Source organism: Sinohyriopsis cumingii, chromosome 13 (genome assembly GCF_028554795.1).
Source record: "Sinohyriopsis cumingii isolate HCF-2022 chromosome 13, ASM2855479v2, whole genome shotgun sequence".
In the NCBI taxonomy this organism is placed as follows: Eukaryota; Metazoa; Mollusca; class Bivalvia; order Unionida; family Unionidae; genus Sinohyriopsis; species Sinohyriopsis cumingii.
In genome coordinates this window covers 60,479,091-60,505,174 of record NC_142973.1, presented here as the reverse complement: position 1 = coordinate 60,505,174, position 26,084 = coordinate 60,479,091, and the positions used below count along the sequence as shown (strand labels likewise).

The window sequence follows — 26,084 nt, the reverse complement described above, 5'->3', positions numbered from 1 at the left end:
TGTATGTATTTTTCTCATACACGAAAAAGTAGTTTTTTCTTCTTAAAAGTAAGAAAAATAAGGCATAAAAAGTTTATTCTAGGATCACACAGGTCTTCGCCAATCTCGCAGATTTGGATTGTTTTTCCTTATTGGCAGCAAAACATACCATGTGGCGACTTTTTTGGAGTGCAGAAATTCAGAGGCCCCATGAAAGGAAGCCGCAAACTGGATATAAAATGCACTGATATTTATCTTTTCTTACTTAAAAAAATTTTTTGTTCATATTGACAAACCAATATGCAATCTCTTCCCCAGAATGATAATAAAGTTTTTACGTTTTATTCGTACTTTTAAGAAAGATTTTTTTTTGTGTATGTGATTATTACATACATACACTTATATGAAACTTTGGGAGCCACACCACAACCGCGTTATATCCAAATTCGTGCTATAACGAAGCTTGCTATAGCAAGGTCACACTGTATATATATATATATATATATATATATATATATATATATATATATAATGATAATGAGGACTTTGTATAGCGCCTATTCTTTAGAAGCTCTAAGCGCTTTACAACATTAGACAACACCTATAAGATAAAAAACATATAATAATATTATAACAAAAACAAACACCGTGAAATTAGAAAAACATTAAAAAAATAAAAAAACATGCTGAGAATATTTCAGGTAGGAAACATTATTAGGTCTTTAAGTTTGTATATATATATATATATATATATATAGTTCCTGTAGGTGGTATATGGGTCATTTCAAATGTTTTTAAAATGGATTTGAGCATTGGATGGGTTTATGAGGGTTTTATCGGATTTTAAAACGATGTTGCTTTAAATGACTTCGCTGACTGATTTTAATTTCTATCACCTTAACTCCATATGCCCACAAACTTCATTGCAAATATACAGTTATCTCCCATGGACCAAGCAAGGTGTTTTTGGCACAGGTCAGTGTTCAGTGCATATTGAAATTTTTTCTTCACTCATAACATGGCGGGTGTTATCGCTCGATGAATACAGTGGTTATGCAAAGTTCAAAGGAGATTCAATTGGTTTTGGTGCAAACAGTTGGAACGTCTTCGGCTCTTTCCATGAGACCTTGAAGTTGTGAAAAGGCGCAAAAACACTACTTCATGTCATTGGTAAGTAATCAAATTTATTTAATGTAGGCTGTATATTTGAAAAATGACATAACATGTAAATACAAGAGATGTTCGAATATGCCCCACTTTAGGGTTGAAAGATATAACTAGCTGTTATAAATAATTTTGAAGAATATGGCAGGTATCTTGTCCAATACTGTACTTTAATGTTGTCATTTGCTATGTTTATAGGTTACTTTAATAGGTTCACAGGGTCTCAGATGGCAGGCTATTGTAAAGTGCTCGCCTTTATAGATTACTCACACCTCATCTCATCTTAGTGCAATATCGACTCTTGGCTCAACTAACATGGTTCATGAGAATGCTTGTCAGAAGCAACCAGTTGGTTGTTGGTTCTTGCCAGCTTATTCCTCCAGTTATGATGGCCATGATGCATAGTCTTATCATGTGCAAAAGAATGACGTTAAAACTAAAAACAGCAATTTCAATGGTTGACAATTTTTTGCATTAAATACGCACTGCTGAAGTGACTTCCAAATATGCACAAGTCTATTTGAAAGCTTTTTTCCTGATGTCTTGTATAGGCCTTAACGTTCTTTAAATAACTTAACTGTGCACCAAGTGTATATAGATATTGTTGGCAGCCAGTCATGTTACCTTGGCTTATTCTGCAATTATGTTGAACTGTTCTGCAAAAGGTTACTGTTTGTCTTTGAACACGACTCATTTATTCACAGTTCAAGATCACTTTAATATCCCAAGATAAGAAAAAATGCATCCGTAACAAAGTCTTCTGAATGATACATTGGCTTATGGTCATTTGTCATTTACAATTGATTGAGACCTACTGTAAAATATAACATCCAAATTAAAACTGTGAATAGCTAGTGGGCACCAGAATGCATGTTTATAAAAGACCACTTCAGTGGCCTAGTAGTTAGAGCGTCTGCCTCGGATGCGGGAGTTTGTGTGGGTTCAGTCACTGGTTGAGTCATACCAAAGACTTACAGAAATGGTACTAAGAGTTGCCTCACTTGGCGTTCAGCATTAAGAGGTTAGTGTTACGACTGGTTGGCCTGGTGTCAGTATAATGTGACTGGGTGGGACATTATGCTACATGTCTGCGGCACGATGCCCCAGTGCTAGACATCACTATAAACTGTCGCACTGCAGACACAGCGATATGACTGAAACATCGTTAAAGCTATGTTAAAAATCCAAATCACACACACACACATTTATAGAAATAAAAACTTTGGATTTATTGTATTTTTAGTGGCATAAACCTGGTTTCATCACCACACATATTCAAATACCCTCAGTGGGTAACCAGTGTATTGTCATTAGATGGCTAACAGCTATCAATAAGTCATCAGCGATGATAAAACAATATCAGGTTCACGCTTTCAGTCTTTATCTGAGTTATGCAAAACCAATAAGAGGCAACTGTAAAAGACTCTTCCTACCATTGTGGGCTGGACTAGAAGATATTGCAGGTCAAGCCCTAGCATCCTGGCTAGAATGGGTCATACGTGCCAATGAGATCAGAACTATTGCGACCAGTCTGATCTTTTAATGCAATACATTGCTGCGAGATATTATTCAGTGTGTGGGCTGGCATGCAGAATCAACTTTTTCAAGTTTTTATTTCAGGGACCTTTCTATGCAGATACAAAACTTAAATATGATTGGTTCAATAGCAGCTGCACAAATGGCTACAAGACCAACAGACTTTAAGTAATCAACACAGCACATGCCTTGCTGGACTTGCCAGATAAATTTTTGGAATCCGAAGAGTTCACATTATTATCTTCATATATGCCTCATACATGTCATTTTTACAACACTATGTTGTGTTGAGTATGCTTTGGGGAGATTGAGATATCCTTCACAAAGGGAGAGAACTCCTCTTTCCCTAGATGGATAATTAATGGGGGGGGAGGATGCTCAATATTCCCACCACCTCTCACTTATTCTCCCTATAGTAATGTGATTAGGAAATGTATTCAAAGGAGAAAGCAAATTTTCTGAGTAAATTTTGTTTCTCAGAGAATACTTATACAATCACATTGCGATGAGACTCTCCCATCCTCCCCGCTATGCGAACTAATTTGCGTTATACACATGGCTTGGCGAAAGAACAAGCTAAACTAGCGTATATCCTGCTGGGTGGTAAAGGGGAGGTAACTAGTTATGGTGTTGTTCCTCTTTGCTCAGTAGCTCAAACATCCCCTTTAGTAATTTGATTGGGTAAGTATTCTCGGAGAAACATAATTTACTTAAAATTTGCTGTTTTTATGCATTTACTTTTTCGTCTGTAGTTATTCCAAATTCCATGTTTTTCTTGCATGTCTTCACCAAGACAAATAATTGAATGGAGTAAAAAAAAAATTGCTTCGGTACATACTGCAAAGAGTATGCCTGTTTTGTTTGCATATTTTTGAAGAAGGGTAGTTATGTATGTTGAGAAAAGTATCAGTAAATTAAAAAAAATTTTATTGCCTAAGTTGTCTTCATAATCCCTATAATGTTGAAAGATATGGCAGGGTGGCCAGTATGTAGTCTATAAGGAAGTGGGAAGTATTTTCCAAATCACAAATCATTCAAAAGTCTATAAAGAAACCTGAATTTGTACAGTATATGTTCTCATCATTAATCAGAGTATTTCACAGCAATAATGATAACAAAAAATTTCTTTGCAGGTATCAATGGTGACCTCTGCATGGGTACATGAAAAGAGAAACCCTACATACAAACAACCCATAGACTTAGGTACTCTTTCTTAGTTTTGAGGGTTCTTAAAAGCTCATGGGGTGAAATCAAATGGCTTCATATATATATAAGGCAAGTGACAAGTAATGTAATTTAAGAACAGATTTTATGCTTCACTTTGAAAGTTAAATATTAAATTTTCCATATTAAAATTATAATCTTTTGGAGGTACAGTGTGACCCAACGATAACGTGAATTCGGATATAACGCGGTTGTGGCATGGCTCCCTAAATTTCATATATTCATTTGCACATGAAAAAATATTTTTTGTTCAAAGTACATGAAATAATGTATAAAATTTTTATATTATTTTGGGGAAGAGATCACATATGAATTCGAATATAATACGATTGTGGCATTGTTCCTGACATTTTAAATACATGTACATTTATTTTTCTCGTACCGGGAAAAAATATTTTTTGTTTAAAGTACATGAAATAATGTATAAAAAAATTATTATCATTTTGGGGAAGAGATCGCATTTGAATTTGAATATAGTATGATCGTGGCATGGTTCCTGAAATTTTAAATACATGTACCTGTATTTTTCTCATACTGGGAAATATATTTTTTTAAATCAAGTACAAGAAATAGTGTGTAAAACATTTATTATTATTTTGGGGAAGAGTTCTTGTATGAATTTTAATATAATATGATCCTGGCTTAGCTTCTGAAATTTAACAGTTTCACCAGGTTCTTGAAGTGTTATGCCAAAATAAACATTATCGGAAATGTTACTTATTACTGATCCATGAGTAAAGCCAGTAAGTCTTTGTGATTGTCTTCAATTAATTCTGTATACAATCGCTGCTCAAACAATAGCCAGCATGTGTTTCTTCATTAACTGCATACACAACCAAGCAGCAGACAATGATGTAGTTGATAAAAAATTCTCACAATTTAATGAACGTCAAAAACACAAAAGCCGCCAACATGTTTGCTGGGCTTGGTGGTGTTATTAGATACAAATTGTTGACCAGTAAACAATGTCTGCTTTATTAGCTGGAAATTGAAAGGGTATGAAATTGCACATGTGTTCAACTTTAAAAAAATTATAAAATTGACTCGTGACCATTGCAGACCTACTGCACTTAGTTCTCGGGTTTTACATGGGTATGCTTGCTTATGAACTCATTATTAATTTACTGTTTTTTATTAAAATATTTTACTGTTATGGAAAAGCAAGTTCACAGACGAAAGTCGTTCTCTGCACTTTGCGCAATGAACAAACGAAAGTTGTTCTCTGCACTTTGCACAATAATTAGTATAGTAGTTTTCACATGTCTTTTTCAATATTCACAAAATCTGAAGTAAAAGTTTTATGCACGCTGAAAGCACGTGTTGATTATTAATTATTATTGCTGGAGTCGTTCAAATGAATAGGCGTACAAGCATTAATTGTTGAAAATTTACAATGGATAAATGTACATGGAAACGCATATGAGAACATTTTAGCAGTATCAAATTTTTGTACAGACACCATTCATAGACCCAGGAACATAATGAACCGTACATGTGCTTCGTGTTTCTTAACCTAATTTTGCTGTTAATTTTTCCCATTGAATTCAGACATATAATGATCTGTGCCAAATTTAATGAATAGTTCAAATATGTAAGCAATTTTTGCAATGGAATTGCTTGTTTTATGGATTAATTGTTAAGTCCTGACGGTACGATATCAGACGACAAGTAAACGGTGTTAATACCTTTTAATGCTAAATATTAGACGTTGAATTCAGACACAATGATCTGGGAGAAAATTAATGAATATTGTAAATCTGGGTACAATTTTTCAATGGAATTACATGCATTATGGATGAACTGCATGCCATGACAGCATGATAGTAAACGGTGTTGATACTCTATTCATCATATACATTAGACATGAATACACGTATATGTGCCAACGAATTGTTCTCTGAAAAAAGTAAAATACTGTAAAACCCAGCATTAACGTGACCCCACTATTAACAACGATCCAATTTTTTGGACCCCAATTATTACGTTATAGCGGGGTTCCACTGTATTTGCAACATATACTACCATTTCCAGTTTTAAGTTAAAAATTAAATTGAATATAGTACATCTCTGGATTCTTGTATTATGTTGTGGCATTGCCTGTGCATCTGTCTCTCAGTTCATCTATTAAATTTTCATTGTCAGGCCCATAATTGTGCAATCCTTGGTTATATTTTGTTCAAATTGTATCATGTGCCATAACCAGGTATTTATGTCAATGGTAAAGGTGACTGAGGGAAAATGTGTCTCTTGAGATCTGTTTCCACATGGAGGATACCACTTTAATCGTTAAGTCTTTTTTAGTGACTTTTATCCAGATATAGATCACTACATGACAGTTTTTCATGTAGCATACTCAGGTATGTAAGGTACAGGTCAAATCCATCATGAGAGAAAGTCTTGTGGGACTGGTGTAGATCGTGATGTGTGATGTACACTTTACTCGTGTTCTTTAAAAAAAATGTTTACATGACAAATAGCCAATAGGATCTCATGACAATTTATCAAGATAGATTTCCATGCCAATAAACTATAGGAGCAAAAGAAGTATGAGACACTGACTGTCAGCCAGAAAAAATGAATTAAAATTGGAGGATAAATTGCCTAGATAGCATTTGTTAAATAAATATGACACCATGCAGTTATGTTGCCTACAGATGGTACACATTGAAGAGTGACAAAGTGGACAAAACAATGAGATGCCTGTGCAAAATGCCTGATAGATAAATTGTGATTTCTCATCAAATCTCAAAATTCTTGTTTTGATATGCAGCCATTTTGAAAAAAATATCAGGAAACTATCCTTAATGCTTCATTAAATAATCGAGCAGTTCCTTTTCCAATTTATACCATAGTTTGTAAATGGGTTGATCTTGAATGAGTTAGATTATGAGCAAGAGACTGTTGTTATTAAATATACCTTTATGTTTTGACAGATTTTAGCATATTTTGTAAAATGAACATTTAAAGTTTTAGAGTTACTTTCTAGAGTAATTGTTCTTAAAATACTACAAACCTGCTGATTGAAATGGTTTACATGGTTCATTCAGCTTTGAGGAATCCTTGGTTACAGGCATGCCTTGAAAACTGCATACATAACTTTCTATATCAAAATGTGTAATTATTGTGCAAAAAGTATAAAAATGATGTATACATTGTGGTACATTTGGATGGATCAGACGACACAAGACGTAGTTATTAGATGGAGTTGTGCTCTTTACCTTTGGATGGATCAGACGACACAAGATGTAGTTATTAGATGGAGTTGTGCTCTTTGCATTTGGATGGATCAGACTACACAAGACGTAGTTATTAGATGGAGTTGTGCTCTTTACTTTTGGATGGATCAGATGACACGAGATGTAGTTATTAGATGGAGTTGTGCTCTTTACTTAAGTAGCATACTAAATAGTTACACATTTTTAAAAACTTTTACATGTGGTCTGTCTGCGTTGATAAAGAAAGAAACTAATTTCCGTGAGAAAAAACATATGCCTTGAAAACTTGATGCAATCCTTCAAAACATGTTCAAAAGCCCTTTATAAAGGTTTCGAAAACCATGTGTTTAGATATGTAAATCACGCAAATGATATCATGCCTACTTGGGCCCCATGTTAGTGTAGTGCATCTAACACTTGGGAGTCAGCATTCCTCCCTTGTGGCAAGTCTTTGTTAATGTTTTCACTTAAGTGGATTTTACTGTAAATTTCAAGTCATAATGTTCAGTGTAGCTGTCTTCAGAAATGTCTTTTTCATTTCAGTGTTTGTACCAGGAGTTAATAAAAAAGATGATGGACGGAGGATTTATAATAAGGAATTGGCTTGCCTTTACTGTGGAAAATTGCTAAAGCATCGTCTCAGAAATCACTTAGAAACTCAACATTCAAAGGAGAAGGAAGTTGCATCACTTCTTGCAAGCAGTAAGATGGAACAAAATAAAGGATTTCAGTTAATAAAAAATAAGGGAAACTTCAAACATAATACTAAAGTGCTTGAACAGGGGGTAGGAAAGCTGATAGTGGTAAGAAGATCAACACATTCTTCCAGAGAAGATGAATACTTGCCTTGCATTCATTGTTTGGGATTTTTTCGTGTTGAGGATCTCTGGAGACATTGTGGGAAGTGCCCATTTTCTACAGAAGAAGAGAAAGATATAAATGCAAGGTCATCTTTATTGGCAAAATCCAGACTTTTATTAGCAGATGGACTAGCTAAAACAATTGCACTCGTTCAACCTTAAAGCATAACTGACCTCACCAGTACTAAAGCATAAGAGAAAAGATGAAGTCTTCATTATAGTAATAAAAGATCAACTAATCATGATATTTGGATAAGTGTTGCACAAAAACTGGGCAGTGCCTGAGTCAAAGATATTTGCCAAAGAATGAGACAGTTAGCACGACTTAAAATGGCAGTTGCAGCATTTGGAAGGGCTAAGCAGCTTATTAATTTGATTAGCGGATCTTGTTTCGATTCATTGCTGAAGGCAACTGAAAAATTGTGTGGCTTGTCATGTTCACAGTCTGGGAAGCCTTTTTTTGAGAGACCTTCCTTGGTATTAAGACTTTGCCACCTTCCTGTAAAGAATGCATATTTAAAGAGAGACATGGCTGTTTGAAAAGATAATGAAAAGATGAGGAATGAGGCTGAATCATTTCTGCACTTACACAAAAGTGATTGGACAGATTCTGTCTCATCAGTTTCTCTGGCATCAATGAAAAGGAAAAAGACCACAAAGGAAAGGCAAGAAATTCCATTGACTTCAGATCTTGTGTAATTGCAGAATTACTTAGTAGAGAACATGAACTTGAAGATCAAAGTATTGAAAGATGAAGAATCTTATCAGAATTGGAGATCACTAGCAGAACTAACTCTGGCAAGAACCACAATGTTCTACAAAAGAAGAGCCAGTGAAGCAGCAGAAACATTGGTACAAGACTACATGCAATGGTAAAATTGGCAAGAAATGGCATATGAAGAGATTGCAGCATCATTTACGGAAACTGAGGAATCTTTACTAAAAAGGTACATTATTTGCCCATGAATAATTCACCACCTCAAAAAATACCACATACTTCAATTGTAATTGTGATATGTTTTTAAGAGTTACAGGAATGACTGTTGCTGAGAACTTGGACTAAACTTGACCCAATAGAGGCATCGGTGGATTTGACAGGTTAAAATTGTACTCAACAGTTTTAACTGCCTTTTCAACATGACATTTTATTATCCTAGCAACATTAATGTTTTGAAAACAATTTCATTTTTCCCAAAAATAAGAATTAGTGTTGAGATAATTAATCAGTAATGTTCATAAACACAAACTTTAAACAATGACACTTGCTGTTGAAGTCAGGGATTTTGCAAAGAATCAAAGCCAGATAGTGATGGTGACTTGATTCTCTAAAAATTAAGTCTAATATTCCTGAAGAACATTTTTTGTTCATTAGAATTATTTCATAATTAAAAGAAATATAACTTGGAAGATATAGCAATGGAAGCCATAAGTTTGGCAGACTGATAAATTTAAACTTTAATGTCAGTCTTTATAAGAAGTTTATCACTGCTGTGGTAACAGCACTTCCTATCATACTCATAGAATTCTAGTGTTCAATGTCAGTTGTGGTGGATGTATGAAAATATATTATTTGATGTCAGTAAGGTATTGCACAAGTAAAGCAACAGTCATTTTTCATGGAAGGCAAAGCAACTTCAGAAACTGTTTTCTCAGAATGAAAGAATGAAATGTGTCCATACATAGGCTATTTAACTATGCAGTATGTTTATTTGTAAAACTGTGTATCAAATCCATAACAATTATGCAAGAATGGACTTCATTTGGATACAGCAATACCAAGCATTTCAGAATAGGGGAAATTAATTACAAGACGAGGTGAACATCAAGCATATAGTTTCTTCTGCATACACAATGGGAGGAACACATGCCATATATTTACACCCATATGCATTGATTCTAGTACTGTACCAAGCGGAAATTGGCTGTCTTACCCCAAGATAATAACCAAGATGTCAGATACATGTTAGCATTGTCTCAAAGTAAGCTTGAATGATCATCTCAAAACTTTACATGCCTTATATTGCTCATAATCAAGTAGTCTGATCACTTTCTCCTTTCTGAAGAGTTATAAATGATGGAAACAATTGTTACTTGAAATGCCGATCTTTGATCTTTATGTGTAACATAGGCTGCCAAAGGGCATACACAAAACACTCTAGTAAAGACGCGAACTTGGATACCAAAAAACAGATCATGCCCCATGACTTGAACCTGGATATGAATGTTTGTGACAGTAGGGTCATGATACCTAGTGAGAAAAGCATCATTTTTTTATACAGAATTCCAAATTTATTAAATTGCTTTTCAGACTTCTGTTCACAGTTTGTGTAATGCTTTCCCAACATCAATGGCCTCTCCCCTATTCTCTGCTACCCCATAAGAATGCAATCGTGATATAAAAGTATACACAGTCCTCAATGTATTTGAAACATTTTATGTTACAGACTGGACATGGTGCAGCTTGAAGGAAAAAGGCACAGACCAGTCCCACTTATAGTGACAGATGAGGTTAAAGCAGCTTTGGATGTGATTTTGTCAATTCATTCTCCTTGCTGTGTGCATAAATCCAGCCCTTACTTCTTCGCATCACAACCTGAAACTGGATTAATAGACTCTTGGCAAGTAGTTCAGAAAGTTGCAGCTGAAGTAGGATGTGTCCAGAAATAAAAAGCATTGCAACAAGAATGAGGAAATATGCAGCAACAGTTTTTCAGGTAATAAAAATAGTCATTATCAGATGTTTTTTTAACAATGTCCTTTATTGGTACCCAAATTGGTTCCTATACCAAATTCCCAAATAGCAACATATCCACCATGTTATGCAACAATAATTATTAAGAAGTATCAGTGGTGCTGAAAACATTTTGCCTGCCACCAAGTCACAGAATATTATCAAATGAGTCCATTGTCATGCATTCCATCTGTGTAGTTTCTAGGGGTTAAATGATAACCTTTGCTGCGTATATAAACAATTCATGATACACAGCCTACGATACAATACATTATTAATTCTCAGTTTAAAGAATGAAAAGGCAAGTGACAATAATTATTTATGACAGCTGAAGATTAAAGTAACTTGTATAGGGTAAGTATAATTTTGTATCAATTCTTCACCTCGTTTATCAATGCATGTATCAATATGGCAAAAGTATCGCTGAATCGTTTCACCCCTAATAGTTTCCTCTATAAACTTGTTTGGTTTCATCTGCGGTCATTCTTGATTGTATCATTTGAGGAGAGTTAGCTCTTTATTTACTTTGAAGTCATTGGAGGTCAAAAGTAACTGTACTCTTGCCCTTATATAGGACTATTAACAAAAAGGTCAGTAGTAACTGTACTCTTGCCCTTATATAGGACTATTAACAAAAAGGTCAATAGTAACTGTACTCTTGCCCTTATATAGGACTATTAACAAAAAGGTCAGTAGTAACTGTACTCTTGCCCTTATATAGGACTATTAACAAAAAGGTCAATAGTAACTGTACTCTTGCCCTTATATAAGACTATTAACAAAAAGGTCAATAGTAACTGCACTCTTGCCCTTATATAGGACTATTAACAAAAAGGTCAATAGTAACTGCACTCTTGCCTTTATATAGGACTATTAACAAAAGGTTGTAGTAGAATGTACCATTTTTAGTACTGTTCGCTTTTAGCATGAAATATGATACAAGAAAATGTGGGAAAAGAAATGCCATTGGCATGTTTGGAGTCCTTGGATCAAAGCTCAGGGACACAGTTGTTAGTACCTGTGTTTCACAGATCAGCAGCTATGGAATGTGGTGCAGTGTCTAGCAGGTGACGTATATATCTTGAAGATAATTTAGATGCAACAATTTCATAATGTGGCTTATTTCAACTTGTAATTGCTCAAAACGTTTTGATTTGTGCAAATTCTAACATGCAAAGTTTTTAAAAGGAAAAAAGTATTCTTACATATGTATATTCAAACAAAAATAAATGTTGTATCATGTTCAGAAATGCCCCTTGTCCATCCATCCATCTCTTTGTTGTATGTGCACTATAAGCTTAGTTCAACTTCATGTACATTTATGAAACCTTGTTGTTAATATGTACTAGATGTGTTGAAGAAAGGTTGGGTGCGATGTTTAAATGTTGAGGTCATAGTCCACCCCTCCCCACTTCCATTCTAAATCATAAACTTTCACTAAACATTGTACTTCAGGCAAGACAAGTCTGTTGATATGCGGGTGAATGTGAAAGTCAAATATCAGAAACATGGTGACTTGAAGGAGGAATTGTTCTCTACGTTAAATCAGTTGCTGTACATTACATACTAGATGTCTTACTAAACCATCAATAATTTTGGTGAATGGTCAAGTTTTAGAGTGAGGAAAAAAAAAAATTTGGTTTCAAGATGAAAACTTTAATTTTGTTGCCAAATATTTCAGATCAATATGCAATCTTGCTGTTGAGGAAAGAATTAGGCCTGTTGTTGGGGTGGGTGGTGAGGTAATGGGTTATAGTTAAAACTTGCAGTGATTATAAGACTTACAGAACATTTGTTTACATGTTTTCCAATGATCATGCACAGTACCTGTGGGTGCATGTAGTACTTGGGTTGCCTCTATATGTACAGCTGTACAATGCAGTAAAACTTGTGTCTGCCATTTTCTTTATCCCATGTAGCTTGGTTAAGATGAAGCAGAGAGAAGTTTTTCATGCACTTGTTTGTATTTTCATTTCATGTATAATTATCACCAGACTGTTGGAACTCAACACAAGATGTATAGCGACAAATCAGAAGTCCATTTGCATGATTATGAAGAGGACATTTTTGTTCACCAAATAGCCTGCAACTAAATCTGGAATACATACAATTTGCCTTTTCTTTCCAGACAAATTTGTCTTGTAACATCGTTATTTAGTGGCTTTTTTCTTCAAATAATTATTCTGCATTTATCTTCAATGATATGGATATTTCTGAAGTTGACCATTTGTAAATTACTGTGGAAAATGTCGAAGGTATCCAAATTTCTTCCATTATGGAAACTGCGGCTTCACTCCATCTGTTAATGTCAAAATTTGGCAAGGACAATATAGGCCTTTCATTGGAGGAAAAAGATATTACTTTCCAAGTTAATGAGAAATCAAATGAAATCACTAGAGGATATAATGTTATATTTTTTAAATAGGTCATGAGTTTCAAAGGAGGAGAGCTGGATTGGCTGTCACGCCATTTAGGCCATGAAGTTTACACCTGTAAAACTTACTACAGCCTGCATGAGTTATCAGTAGAGCTTGCCAATATTAGCCGCCTATTGATGGCAGTGGATATTTGTCAGGTGGCAAAGTATAAGGGGAAAACACTGGAAGATATTGTCATTGATGACTTAGAAGGTATGTTAGAATAGAATCTTGTTTATTACCAAAACATTTACATTGCTTGTGGAGCTGAAGTAACCTCAGTTACATCCAGAAGTTAAAGTGCTGTTTGAAGTCTCATAGTAAGAGTGAACAGCATGAAATGAATGAAATTTTGACAATAGAAGTGAATTCAGACTAATTTTTGTTTAAAGATTGCCTTTTCTGAAAACTGATATAGAGTACATGACTCAGATTGCACCTCGACTATCGTGCCTCAGAACCTCTTGAAACAGTGTTCACCTAGGCCTAGTTGAACAAAAATATTTTGCAGTTCTTGGTTAACAATAAAAAGAAATATTCAGAAAATTGAGTATATGCAGTGACTTGTGCTTGACAATAACTTTGTTATTCTTGAATAATGATTGTAATTCCAAAAGTGTCTGTATAATGCATGCTTCAGAATTTTGTGATCGGAGATTTAGAATGAAATTATTGCACCAATATTTGATACTCAGTATAATGAGAATGATTCTTGGCTTCAAGCACTGAACAATAATATGGTCAACAGTTCTTATACTGTAATTATGAATCAGTGCTTAGTGAGTAAAGTCTGTTTTGCCAGTGAAATTTAAGTGAGGAAAAATACAAAAGGTTTTCTTTTAGAAATAATGTTCAGTTATTTGCAAATTGTATGACCGGCTCAGAATAATTTTTCAGTTTATATTTATTAGTGTCTTCAACCTTTCAGAAGATGCTGAAATATGTGGGATGGGTGCTGATGGTGATAAATCGAATGAAGATGGAAATAGATGTCTTGATGACAATTTCAGAGGCCAACACAGGTATGAAATCATAATAGCAGTGGTAAGCGTTACTTTATTCCTGCCCCATAGCTGCGGTCACCTCTGAATGTATTAAAAATGGCATTAACATTGTGCTCCTCTCATCTCCACAGTATCCCCAAAGCCTGCCTCGCTGAATGATTTTTAAAACTTTTTCTTCAAAAATATGTAATGATGTTTCTACATTATCTTCCTGAAAAGAAGTCAGTATATTAGGTTCAGATTGGTATTTGTCCTCTTCGTAAATCCAAAGTTATTTTCACCAATCAAGATATGCATTAACTTGGTATTTGAGTTGGTACTGAAGTGTTGATTTGCATAAAAGTTTCAAAGTGCTTGTATGAACCATTGGTCAATGAGGAGAATGACAGGTCAGAGTGGTCAAAAACAGGAACAAAGCAAAGCATATGATGAGAATTGGGAGAGGGACATCGCAAAGGGTGACATCGCAAAGGGTAACATGTAGAATGGATCTAGTACAGGTAATATTTTCAGACAAGTTTCCATGTGTATACAGTTTACATGTCATGGCATAACACATTGTCTGCCTGTCTTCTTCCTATGCACTTAGCTGCCAAGTGTCCCATTTTTTCTGTATTTGTCCTGTATTGTGGACCTGAATATGGGTGTATGTTTTTTTGCACAAAATGTTAAATTAAAAAAAAATAATAAAAAATTTCCTTGCAATTTTCAGTTTAGAATGGGCACTCGGTTCCATTCTGATAGAAATGTATCATATGTATGTAGGAATACAGTTCTACAATATGATTGGTTCATTCAAAATCGAGGCTACCATGCCTGTCTTTATCCGCCATATTGGATTTTGCAAACATTTACTGCTGTCACTGTATCTCATCTTCGTAATATTCAACTTCTAATCATGTTGAACAGGAAAGCAGAATATTCAGAACTTTTTCCAGGAAAGACAAGAAAACAGAACTGGAAGGACAATTGTGCCATCTTATTTAGATTCGTGAAACCATCTAGTAAAGGAGAAAACTCAACGTTTTGCAAATTGTGTAGTGTGATTTTGCTATTGGGCATGGAGGTGCCCATGAAATATAAGAGCACAAAAAAGCTAATAAACATCATCTTGCTGCTTCATCATACACAATTCAGCCTGAACTTATAAATACAATAGAGAACCTAGATGTAATTTGATTGAAATTCGGTTTATTAAATTTCTTTTAGAAATAAACATTCATCTTTCAGTTACTAGTGTTGCTGGTGATTTATTTTGCACACATTTTCCAGACAGTAAAATTCGCAAAGGATTACTCGTATGCTAGACCAAAAACAGTTCAGTAAGAAAATTACACAGAATTGAGATCATCCGTGAAAGTTGGTACATTCAAATTGATAATGATTGGAAAAAACATAAGGTGTGGAAAAGGCTCCTATAAACAGCCTGTGTCTGAGTGTGCTGCACTCTTGCACCTTCTGAATGGGCATCCAAATGGAACATGAGGCCATTCCGGAAAGTACAAGTGTGCAACACATGCATCTTTGACATTAAATAAGTATGTCAGGCACTGTCCTACTTTACTGATGGTTGTGTATGTTGTAAATAGTTACATATGCATTAAAATTTTAAAAATCAGTATTTGTTCCTGAAAATCAGTATTTTTGTCATAAGCAGCCAGTATTTTGGTATTAGGGGGTTGGCAGCTATGTATGCATTTAATACACCAATCAATTCCATTTGAAACAGATTGCTATAATTTTTTCCGTGAATACATTAGTGGTTTGGTTTCCACACAGTAGCCTGAGTTTTCCATCAACATTTAGAGTTACCAATCTTTGTGGATAGCTTGTATAATAACTCTTTCAGTTTTGGACACAGAAGTTTATGATCTGGGTCACAGTGACTGAAAGTAGGGAAATCCATTATCAGGGTCAGTACAGGTCCGTGAAAACCCTTGAATTGCAAAGGCTTCTTGAAAAGCCTTGAAATTAGCTTGAAGTTTGTCTCACTGGGAATTATCTTAGGCAAGCTTGAAAAGAAAGGAAAAACCTTGAAATTTCCAAAAGAAAGAAAATACAGATGATGTTGGCTGAAATACAATGGAAACCAGGAATGCCAAAGTCAGATCAAGTTGAAGAATGTTTCTTTAACAAAACGAATAAAACTATACTAATATTGAAGTTAGTGATTAGATAACTTATATTCATTCAAGATATTCATCATACTTTTAACCAATTTTGGCATTCCCAGCTTCTGTTGCATTCCAGCCAACTGAAACGTAGGTTAACAGAACTTGATGACACATCCATGTGCTTGTGGGAGAATTTGAACTTATTAGAAAAGATGCATCCGAGTAAGTAAAGTCCGATTAAAGCAACATTGTTTTAATTTGTGGAAAAGCTTCAATATGTGCTGCCAAGTGTGTTAAATATTCCTAAACATTTGGCTTCTTTTTCTGCTGTCACTTGATGACAGAACATGCTACATTATGCCATTATTCATAAACATAAATATCAGGGGAGTCATCTTACATTGTATGATTAATTGATAAAGTTCCTGGATGTCACTGCTGCAGAAGGTGTGTTAAAATAGCAAGCAAAACTGTCTTGAAAAGGCTTTGGAAACCTTGAAAGTTTGTTGAAAAATCTTGAATTTTGTCATGCAGTTTTGGTACAGACCCTGTACACATGTATCTTATCCATGTAGTGGACTTTTAAAAATGAGGTGGGTGTATCCTCTTGCCAGAAAAAATGTTAAGAAAACCTTCCTTTATACGAGACATAAAAAGCACAGTTGAACTATATATATTTAAAACTTCTATGCCCAATATGAAAATGGAATGGACATGTAGTGTACTCTATGTGAGCAATTCACAAATTGAAAACTACATTGTCTCTCAGAATGCGATACACTAAGATGATGATATCATTATTTTGTGGTCTTACTAATGAGATACAGCAAGGAAAATTCTAAACAAATTTGTATCAATTCTTTCCAAAATGGCACCATAAAATAACATAATGGGGAAAGTAGAGGTAATGTGAGATTGCTTAACTTGTCTCCCCAAGAGTTTAACATTCAAATGAACTGAGGTGATTGAAACTATCAGTTTATTCACATGTACATCTGGTATGATCTACATAAGAAAATAACCAGTGGTGAAAGGTCACTTTGCAGATCCAAAATATGAATAAAAGATTTAAATAATAGAGTGAAAAGTATGTTGCAATCAAGCTAAAACTATAAAATATGTACTAATTATGTGCTATGATTATTTCTATCAGTGTAGTGCAAATGTTTCACAAATGATTCACGAGCATGATAAGGTAGGCCTAATTGACAAAAGCATTGCATCACTGTGTCAACTTGAACATGATAAGGTAGGCCTAATTGACAAAAGCATTGTATCACTGTATCAACTTGAACATGATAAGGTAGGCCTAATTGACAAAAGCATTGCATCACTGTCAACTTGAACATGATAAGGTAGGCCAAATTGACAAAAGCATTGCATCACTGTATCAACTTGAACATGATAAGGTAGGCCTTATTGACAAAAGCATTGCATCACTGTCAACTTGAACATGATAAGGTAGGCCTGATTGACAAAAGCATTGCATCACTGTATCAACTTGAACATGATAAGGTAGGCCTAATTTACAAAAGCATTGCATCACTGTGTCAACTTGAACATGATAAGGTAGGCCTAATTGACAAAAGCATTGCATCACTGTCAACTTGAACATGATAAGGTAGGCCTAATTTACAAAAGCATTGCATCACTGTGTGTCAACTTGAAGATGATAAGGTATGCCTAATTGACAAAAGCATTGCATCACTGTCAACTTGAACATGATAAGGTAGGCCTTATTGACAAAAGCATTGCATCACTGTCAACTTGAACATGATAAGGTAGGCCTGATTGACAAAAGCATTGCATCACTGTATCAACTTGAACATGATAAGGTAGGCCTAATTTACAAAAGCATTGCATCACTGTGTCAACTTGAACATGATAAGGTAGGCCTAATTGACAAAAGCATTGCATCACTGTCAACTTGAACATGATAAGGTAGGCCTAATTTACAAAAGCATTGCATCACTGTGTGTCAACTTGAAGATGATAAGGTATGCCTAATTGACAAAAGCATTGCATCACCTTGTCAACTTGAACATGATAAGGTAGGCCTAATTGACAAAAGCGTTGCATCACTTTGTCAACTTGAACATGATAAGGTAGGCCTAATTGACAAAAGCATTGCATCACTGTATCAACTTGAATATGATAAGGTAGGCCTAATTGACAAAAGCATTGCATCACTTTGTCAACTTGAACGTGATGTCTAGTGAGCACATCTAGTACTTTTGCAAAGAAATAAATGGACAAAAAAGGAAGATCCAGGTGGATTTGAGTGGCAAGACCAGCATTGTACCTACTACATATCAAAGAGAATATTACAGTTGCATCTGTCAAAATAGGTTGTGGGAGGGAATGCATTTTTTTCTGTGGTGGGGCATTTGTGTTCTTGGAATGCATCTGTAGTTGCCATACTGAGGAAATTCCTTGTTTATTTTTTCCATAGTTTCTGCAAGAAAAGAGACCTATGACATGGGTATATAATGGGTTTGTTTATTACGAACCCTTGCTAATAGGTTTGCTTCCTCTTGCAGATTCGGAGACAGATCCCCCAACACATCAGAGGAGAACATGTAAAAGAAGTAAGTTGTACAAAATTTAGATATGGGTATGAAGTGTCTTGAAAATATTTATTTAATTTGAGGTTAGCATCATGATGTAGTTTTTCATCCTTTATGCTCCACAGATCTTTCTTTTCCTTCTTTTTCCAGAATAGCCCTAGTATACTGACATTTTTAAGATTCTGTGTTGAAAGTCAGTTACAAACTCCATAAATGACTAAAACAAAGTCAGTTCAGTTATGGTGTCTATGATGTGGAACAGAGTGCTTAAGATTTTTGTGTGTATTTGCTACTACAATAAATGTAATTTTGTTTTAGTTTCTGAAACTTCAGTAAAATTTCAGTCTTAAACATTACAAATATATTTCCAATATTTTGGTTGGGTGCACGAGTGAACCATGAATTTTTTTAAATGAATTTGATGGCTTGGAGAGCAGTAGTGCATAAGAACTCATGCAAATTAGTTTCAAGTCATGCATGGAATAATGTACTTTTTGCACTATAACATTTCTATTTAAATAGTGTTTGTCACAACACAAGTCATACTACTGTAGAGGTCTCATACCACATATATTGACCTGTGTCTTTGTTTCAGTAGGGAATTGTTTACAGGATTGAGTTCATCGTCTTGACATAAATGGTTGTGAAAGTAAATTTCATTGACACATGCCCTCATTCTGTGGTAGTTGCAACAATGAATTTATCAAGCAAGTTTTACAAAAGCAGGTTTAAAATATGTGTTGTCTAGAAAAACCAAAAATGGATCAATCCTAACATAACATGGTTCGTTTTTGTATGATTTCATTTGGGAAATGAAAGCTGATGATAGATAACCATTTTTAAATTTTTCAAGAATATCAGATTTTTGGAGCTGGAAAATTTTTACCAGATAATTTCAGTGAATTTAAATGGTATCGACTGCGATTCTGATGTTCATGCAAGATTGGATAAAAACAGACGGCATGCTGATCAACCCCCTATTCTGTGGTATTTTCAGATTAAATTTAGAAATGTAGATTACCAAGCCTGATTAAAATACAAGCAATTTTAAATTGTAGAGTGCACTTTTCATCTCTTTTCTTGAAACAATTGAGCACTCAGGAATCTTTTTCTGCAATACTGTCTAGAGTACTCTAAAGGTTTAGACACATTGAATAAATATGGATCTAAATCTAAAGAAAAATGAAAAAGAAAAGATATTTCATTTGATGAAAATGCCTCAGTCTGAACAAGACAACAATGGCAGTGGTGGACTTGAAACCCTGATACAGTACTGTCATCAATGGAACAGATAAGAAATCTCGCACAGTAGTCAGCAAAAAAATGATTCATGGCAGTTAAAAGTTTGTTGAGCTAGTGTTAGTAAAAAAATATTATTTGGGAGATATTTTGAGACAATACCTATGAGCTGTGGAAAATTGTATATCAGCAATAAAGAACCATTTCCAAAGTTGTTCAAGCTGGCTAAGCTAGCTTTTAGAGGCAGACTGAATGAGGTTCTTAGCAAAGAACACTATTTACATACAGGAAAAGAACAGATTAATTGAAGAAACCATCAACAGATTAATGCTTTTACAACTATAGTAGACATCTTTCGAGAATTTCAAGTTCATTCAAGTTTAAACAGAAGGGAGCAGGCAAAAAGTAGTATGGATACTTCAGTGTTAAGTAAATATTGAAGTATGGTCATGTCTTCTGCCCCCCCCCCCCCTTTCTTATTCCTACTCACCTCTTAGGTCTCACTGGACAGTTTATCTGGTGAATTTTCATCCGACGATGACCAATTACAGAAAAATGAGAATAATTTTACACTGAAGATACAAATGAAAACAAACTGATGATTTTTGTAGAAAGCATACATGTGAGATTTTGACTGCAGTAATCAGGTTAATTCCTGATGCAACTGGTGGTTTTTATACTGAACCAACACTTCCACCAACCCCTAAATTTTACATTCATTTTTGACAAGAAATAGCTATTTTGAATATTTTTCTGTGACAAGGCAGCTAAAAGAATCAGTATGTGCCTTATGCATGAATAAAGTTCACTAGTACTATAACAAATTAGCATACTTTTCATCACCCCTCAACCATCTAGATTTTTAGATATTTACCTCTGTAGCAGACACACATAAATACGTAAGCCAAGTTGACAGCTCATTTGCAGCCCAAGTTACGAATTTGATCTCCAATGCAAATCTAACTGTGACAGGCAGTCACCAACAAGCCAACCTATTTCCAAGCCTAACTCAAAGTAAATCTGAACCAATTATAGATTTAGCTTATTTGTGAATTTGTAAATGCTGGGCTTGTGATAATTAGGTTCATGCCTTCTACCTTAAAAATTAGGGGGGTATCAAAATACGAAACTATCCAGTGAGACCTTAAGAATTCAAATAGCAGTCTGATTAAGGGAAAATCTTCTTATTTTCAAAACTTTTACCAGTTCTAAATAAAACGCAACCTTCAGAAGTTTGAAATTCAAAATTGTTTGTTTCCTATGATTTATTGAATTTATCGATGACCAAAAGCTATCAAACAGAGCAACAGCTATGAGACAGCTTCATACTTCATGTATTACTTTCCCCTCTGAAACATACAATTTCTTTATAAATGTCAGTTTCATCATTTTTCATAGCTAATACACCCTGTCTTGTTAGTGCCTGGTGATATCAGAGATATCTGAGAGCACAAATAATACAACTCTTCATGCAATCTGAAATAGTAGTGAATAAAAGATGTAAAAGAAGCCAAGCTGAATTTCTTGTACAATGGCTGCAGAATGTACATGGCAAGTACTTGAAAGAATAATAACGATGCACGGCATATATAAACTGACCAGAACTCTCTCACTGATTTCATGAAGAAGGTCAAATCTATTCTAGAATAGAGAAATCCAAGGTAGTCTTAAGGGAGGCAACTCATCAGGTAACATCAAATGTATGGACCAATCTTTGTAAACTGAACCACATCAGTTGGGAAACTTAAACAATGAAATTCTATACCCATATTTATCCCATCTGTTGATAAAACAATATGCATGGATAATGTATTTTAAGAACACTAAGAAGGACACCTCTAAATCATTTTCATACTGGCCGGCACATAATGTTGTTGAAGTTGCTGCTATTTAGAAGTGTGTTTTGCTAGTGATTGTCACCTGCATAGAACTGAATCTAAAGCAAATAGAAAATCATGCAAAGTAAAAAAGGGGAGGAGAAAAAACACAATGTAAAAAAGGGACATCCATTTAATATAACTCACCAAAAACTTCAATGAAACTGGTGCAGATATATTTGTTCCTGTGAAAGCTCCACAACAATTGGCATGTCTGACTCCCAATAAATTGTTGATGTTGTCCTGCTGTTAGCAATATCACTTCGGCAGGTGTGCTCCCATACACCTTGAGGCCTACAAGAAAATAAAACCCTGAACTTCTTATATACAGGTCATTATAACTTAAATTTCTGTAAATAAGATGAAATATATGTATTGAAACATTACATCATGAGTAGATATGGATGTAAGAGCATTAAATTAAGGCAATCATCATAAAATTAGGAAAATATACTAAGTTTATACTGAAAATGTTGATAAACTGAATAAGTATGTGAAATACTTCAATTAAACCACCTTGCTTGAAACTTATAAGGCTTTTGTTGTTCATTAGGAGAATGGATCAGGAGCAATACCTGGTAGCATTAAAACTGTTGAGTTAAGTCCCTTCTTCTACTATGAATAAGTGCAATAAAATCTATATGAAGTGCATGTTTGGAATACCTAACTATGTCAGATTCAAGGTATGGAGTTAATAAGGAAATGATTTATGGCACAGTGAATCACATTTGACAAGACTGAAAAAATGACACCGGTTCTCAAGGTCTCACTGAACAGTTTATCTGGTGAATTTTCATCCGACGATGACCAATTACAGAAAAATGAGAATAATTTTACACTGAAGATACAAATAAAAGCAAACTGATGATTTTTGTAGAAAGCATACATGTGAGATTTTGACTGAAGTAATCAGGTTAATTCCTGATGCAACTGGTGGTTTTTATACCGAACCAACACTGCCACCAACCCCTAAATTTTACATTCATTTTTGACAAGAAATAGCTATTTTGAATATTTTTCTGTGACAAGGCAGCTAAAAGAATCAGTATGTGCCTTATGCATGAATAAAGTTCACTAGTACTATAACAAATTAGCATACTTTTCATCACCCCTCAACCATCAAGATTTTTAGATATTTACCTCTGTAGCAGACACACATAAATACGTAAGCCAAGTCGACAGCTCATTTGCAGCCCAAGTTACGCATTTGATCTCCAATGCAAATCTAACTGTGACAGGCAGTCACCAGCAAGCCAACCTATTTCCAAGCCTAACTCAAAGTAAATCTGAACCACATTATAGATTTAGCTTATGTGTGAATTTATAAATGCTGGGCTTGTGATAATTAGGTTCATGCCTTCTACCTTAAAAATTAGGGGGGTGTGAAAATACGAAACTATCCAGTGAGACCTTATTCAGTAACAAGGGGGATCACTCTTATTTTAATAAAGTCATGGCAGCATCTCTATACTTTGAAAGAACCCTTTAAATGGGCATGAGAGCACATGCAAAGATGTCTAAACACCAGGGTGGTCATCTACTCAAACCATGGTGCTTACTGATGTTACTGATGAGTAACCTCAACTTCACAACATGTTCCTCATGCATACTTCAAAACGTTTTCAAATTCTTCTGAATTTTGGAAACTAAAAACAGTTGCATCTTTGATTGGCAACCTTCAGTTCCACATGGGTGTAGAAGCAGATCATCTTATTTCAATATGAACCTCCCATCACACAATTGACCACTTATATTGATGATATTCCAGAAATATAATGCCTGTGGACAATCCCTAACCCCATCCCCACCACACTCCTAATTATTTCTTGAGAAACGGAAGTGACATATTCTTTATTTTTATTCCAGTAAAGGCTGAAAAATTTGTATTAACAATTTTATCGTCATATGTGTAGTTCAGAGCTAATAGTTAAATATGTACATATTTCCTTATCTTATTCTTGGACTTGAAGACTACATATGAAAGTTATTGCACAAAAATCTGTTTCAGGAAAAACTAAATGGACTGAAGAAGGAATATCCACTATCAGAACAGCATTTGGCCACCTGCTCATGAAAGGACTTCTTCCATGATACAGCCAAACAGAGCCTGCAGGATAAGAAAATGTGCATCCAGAGGCGGTCAGAGGCACAAATCAATAGTAAATGCCACCAGCTCATCAATTAGGAATACTAGAGATCCTCCACCTGGCATATTGGTCATCCTAAAAACATTGCTATTTCTTCATTAATGGATTCCCACATTAGCATGTTTTTTCTCTCTCACTGAAATACTTCTTATTATATCTTTTTGATTTGAAATGAAAATGGTCTCCATTGGAAATGGAATAGGGATGTTATGCTGGCCATCTTGAAATTGATTTTATCTCTGCTTTTCCAGAATAGCTGATCTTGTTGAAACTTGGGTTTTAGTAACACTCTTTGTAGTGTTTGGTTGATGCCTAATGAAAGGATTGAACCAGGGTGTATTTGTATCTTGACATTTGTGCACCACAAGTTTATTGACCTAAGAATTTTGTACTTCACTTACAGGTTTACTTTTTAACATGTAAAGTTGGACATATCAGAAAACATTTTGATCACCAAATTTGGTATGTTGTACTTCGTTATTGGATATCATTTTAATACTCGGTTGTTAGTCCTGTAAGACATACCAGGGACCCGGGGAAAGTACTTTTAATGTGGGGTACTCACCCATAGATGCAATTTAGAATTTGTTTTATAAATATAATATGAACTGTGAAATCAAAGTGCCCTAGCACGTATTTTTAAAAAAAAATGCCTCCCTGGTATAATGTATGTTTAAATGAAACTGAACTTAGCAACAGTATAGAGACAGATGAGACAATAAATGGGCTTTTATTGGAATAAAAAAAAATCTCATTACATCATGTCTCTTTGAGGGACTTAAGATGATTAGAACATGAGCATATCAATGACTATGTTCCAGTAATGTTTGTGGGAGTTGCTAGTCATTTTTGTTGTTAGCTAGCACTGTGTGACACAGTCTCATTAGTGGTTTGTCAGCAAGTATTTTTTATGATAATGTGCCAAACTTGTACATATTGTAACTGATTGGGGGTGGTGGTTATGGGCTAACTTGTGTAAATGGAATAATAAATTTAAAGAAATGCTCAAAGTCAGGACCTTTTTATTTTTGACTATGAAATTTTGACAAGATGCTTAATACAAGAAATATGAATAAAACATGAATGTACATGTTTGATTATGTGTAACATGCACAAATGCTATGATATGCTGGCCTTTATAACCATAACGTAATTATTTAGCAAGAAATGGATGGTGCGAGATAGCTGCTTATTTATGTGGCACAGTATTACTTTTATATTAAGCTTAAATCAATAACAGTGACTTGAATTTGTTTGAATTGAATTGATTCCTATTGTTGTACTATATATATTAATTCCAGACTATTATTGAGAATAAAGAAATTAAAATTTGTATACTTGTCATATTTTTATAAGTATCTATGAGCTTTTTAATGTCATTAAATAAAGTTGTAATTATAACTACCTCAATACAGTGTTCATTTTATTTGGTGGAGAGATGTTGATAGAGGCGCTAATGTTGACAGGTATATGTAGAATTTCAAATTTTGCTCCTATTTATACTCATTGGAAAATAGTCATGTGATGAAAATTTAACCAATCATTGCTTGTCCGGGACATTGAACAGGTCTGATGGTGCTGAACAGATACTCCACAACTTGTGACATAAACTGATGGTTAATATACAATGTAACTATCATCACTTGTCTTTTTACACTCTGTCTTTAGCAAATATATAAACATTATGTATGATGCTGCGTCCTTCAAATGTCAAAGTACTTGAAGTCATAACCAAGACTGCTAAGCTTGGTTGAAGGGTACACAATTACCAATGAATGCTGATAACATTGAAAATATATTGACCACAGCTCCGGTGGCCAAATGGTTATGGCATCCGCCTCGAATGCGGGAGGTCATGGGTTTGAACGTAGGCCGAGTCATACCAAAGACTTACATAAATGTTACTAACAGATGTGATTGGGAGGGACAACATGCTACATGTCTGTGGCATGATGCCCCAGTGCTAGACATCACTATAAACTACCGCACTGCAAACATCGTAGCAATATG

General features: G+C 34.6%; 2 protein-coding genes across 4 annotated transcripts in view; both read left to right on the top strand.

The window, feature by feature from the left end:
• Positions 1–26,084, top strand: part of LOC149785671 (uncharacterized) — a 112,925-nt gene that overhangs the window by 27,816 nt on the left and 59,025 nt on the right. Inside the window, exons 7-8 of one of the 2 annotated variants that reach the window (XM_089979497.1) lie at positions 3,813–3,882; positions 7,662–8,360. The exons of the other annotated variant lie outside the window; for it this stretch is intronic. Coding sequence (XP_089835623.1) covers positions 3,813–3,882; positions 7,662–8,140 — 549 coding nt within the window. The 3' untranslated portion in view covers positions 8,141–8,360. Of the gene's footprint in view, positions 1–3,812; positions 3,883–7,661; positions 8,361–26,084 lie in introns of those variants that run through there. 2 annotated transcript variants of the gene reach the window in all.
• Positions 10,427–25,484, top strand: LOC149785673 (uncharacterized). 2 transcript variants are annotated; one of them, XM_089979503.1, is made up of 5 exons: positions 10,427–10,692; positions 13,135–13,339; positions 14,058–14,148; positions 18,785–18,832; positions 23,936–25,484. In XM_089979503.1, exons 1-4 carry the CDS (start codon positions 10,630–10,632, stop codon positions 18,825–18,827), a joined length of 402 nt encoding a protein of 133 aa, XP_089835629.1. In that variant the 5' UTR covers positions 10,427–10,629; the 3' UTR covers positions 18,828–18,832; positions 23,936–25,484. The 2 variants fall into 2 exon arrangements, with proteins under 2 accessions (XP_089835629.1, XP_089835628.1); XM_089979502.1 differs by having other exon boundaries at positions 14,055–14,148.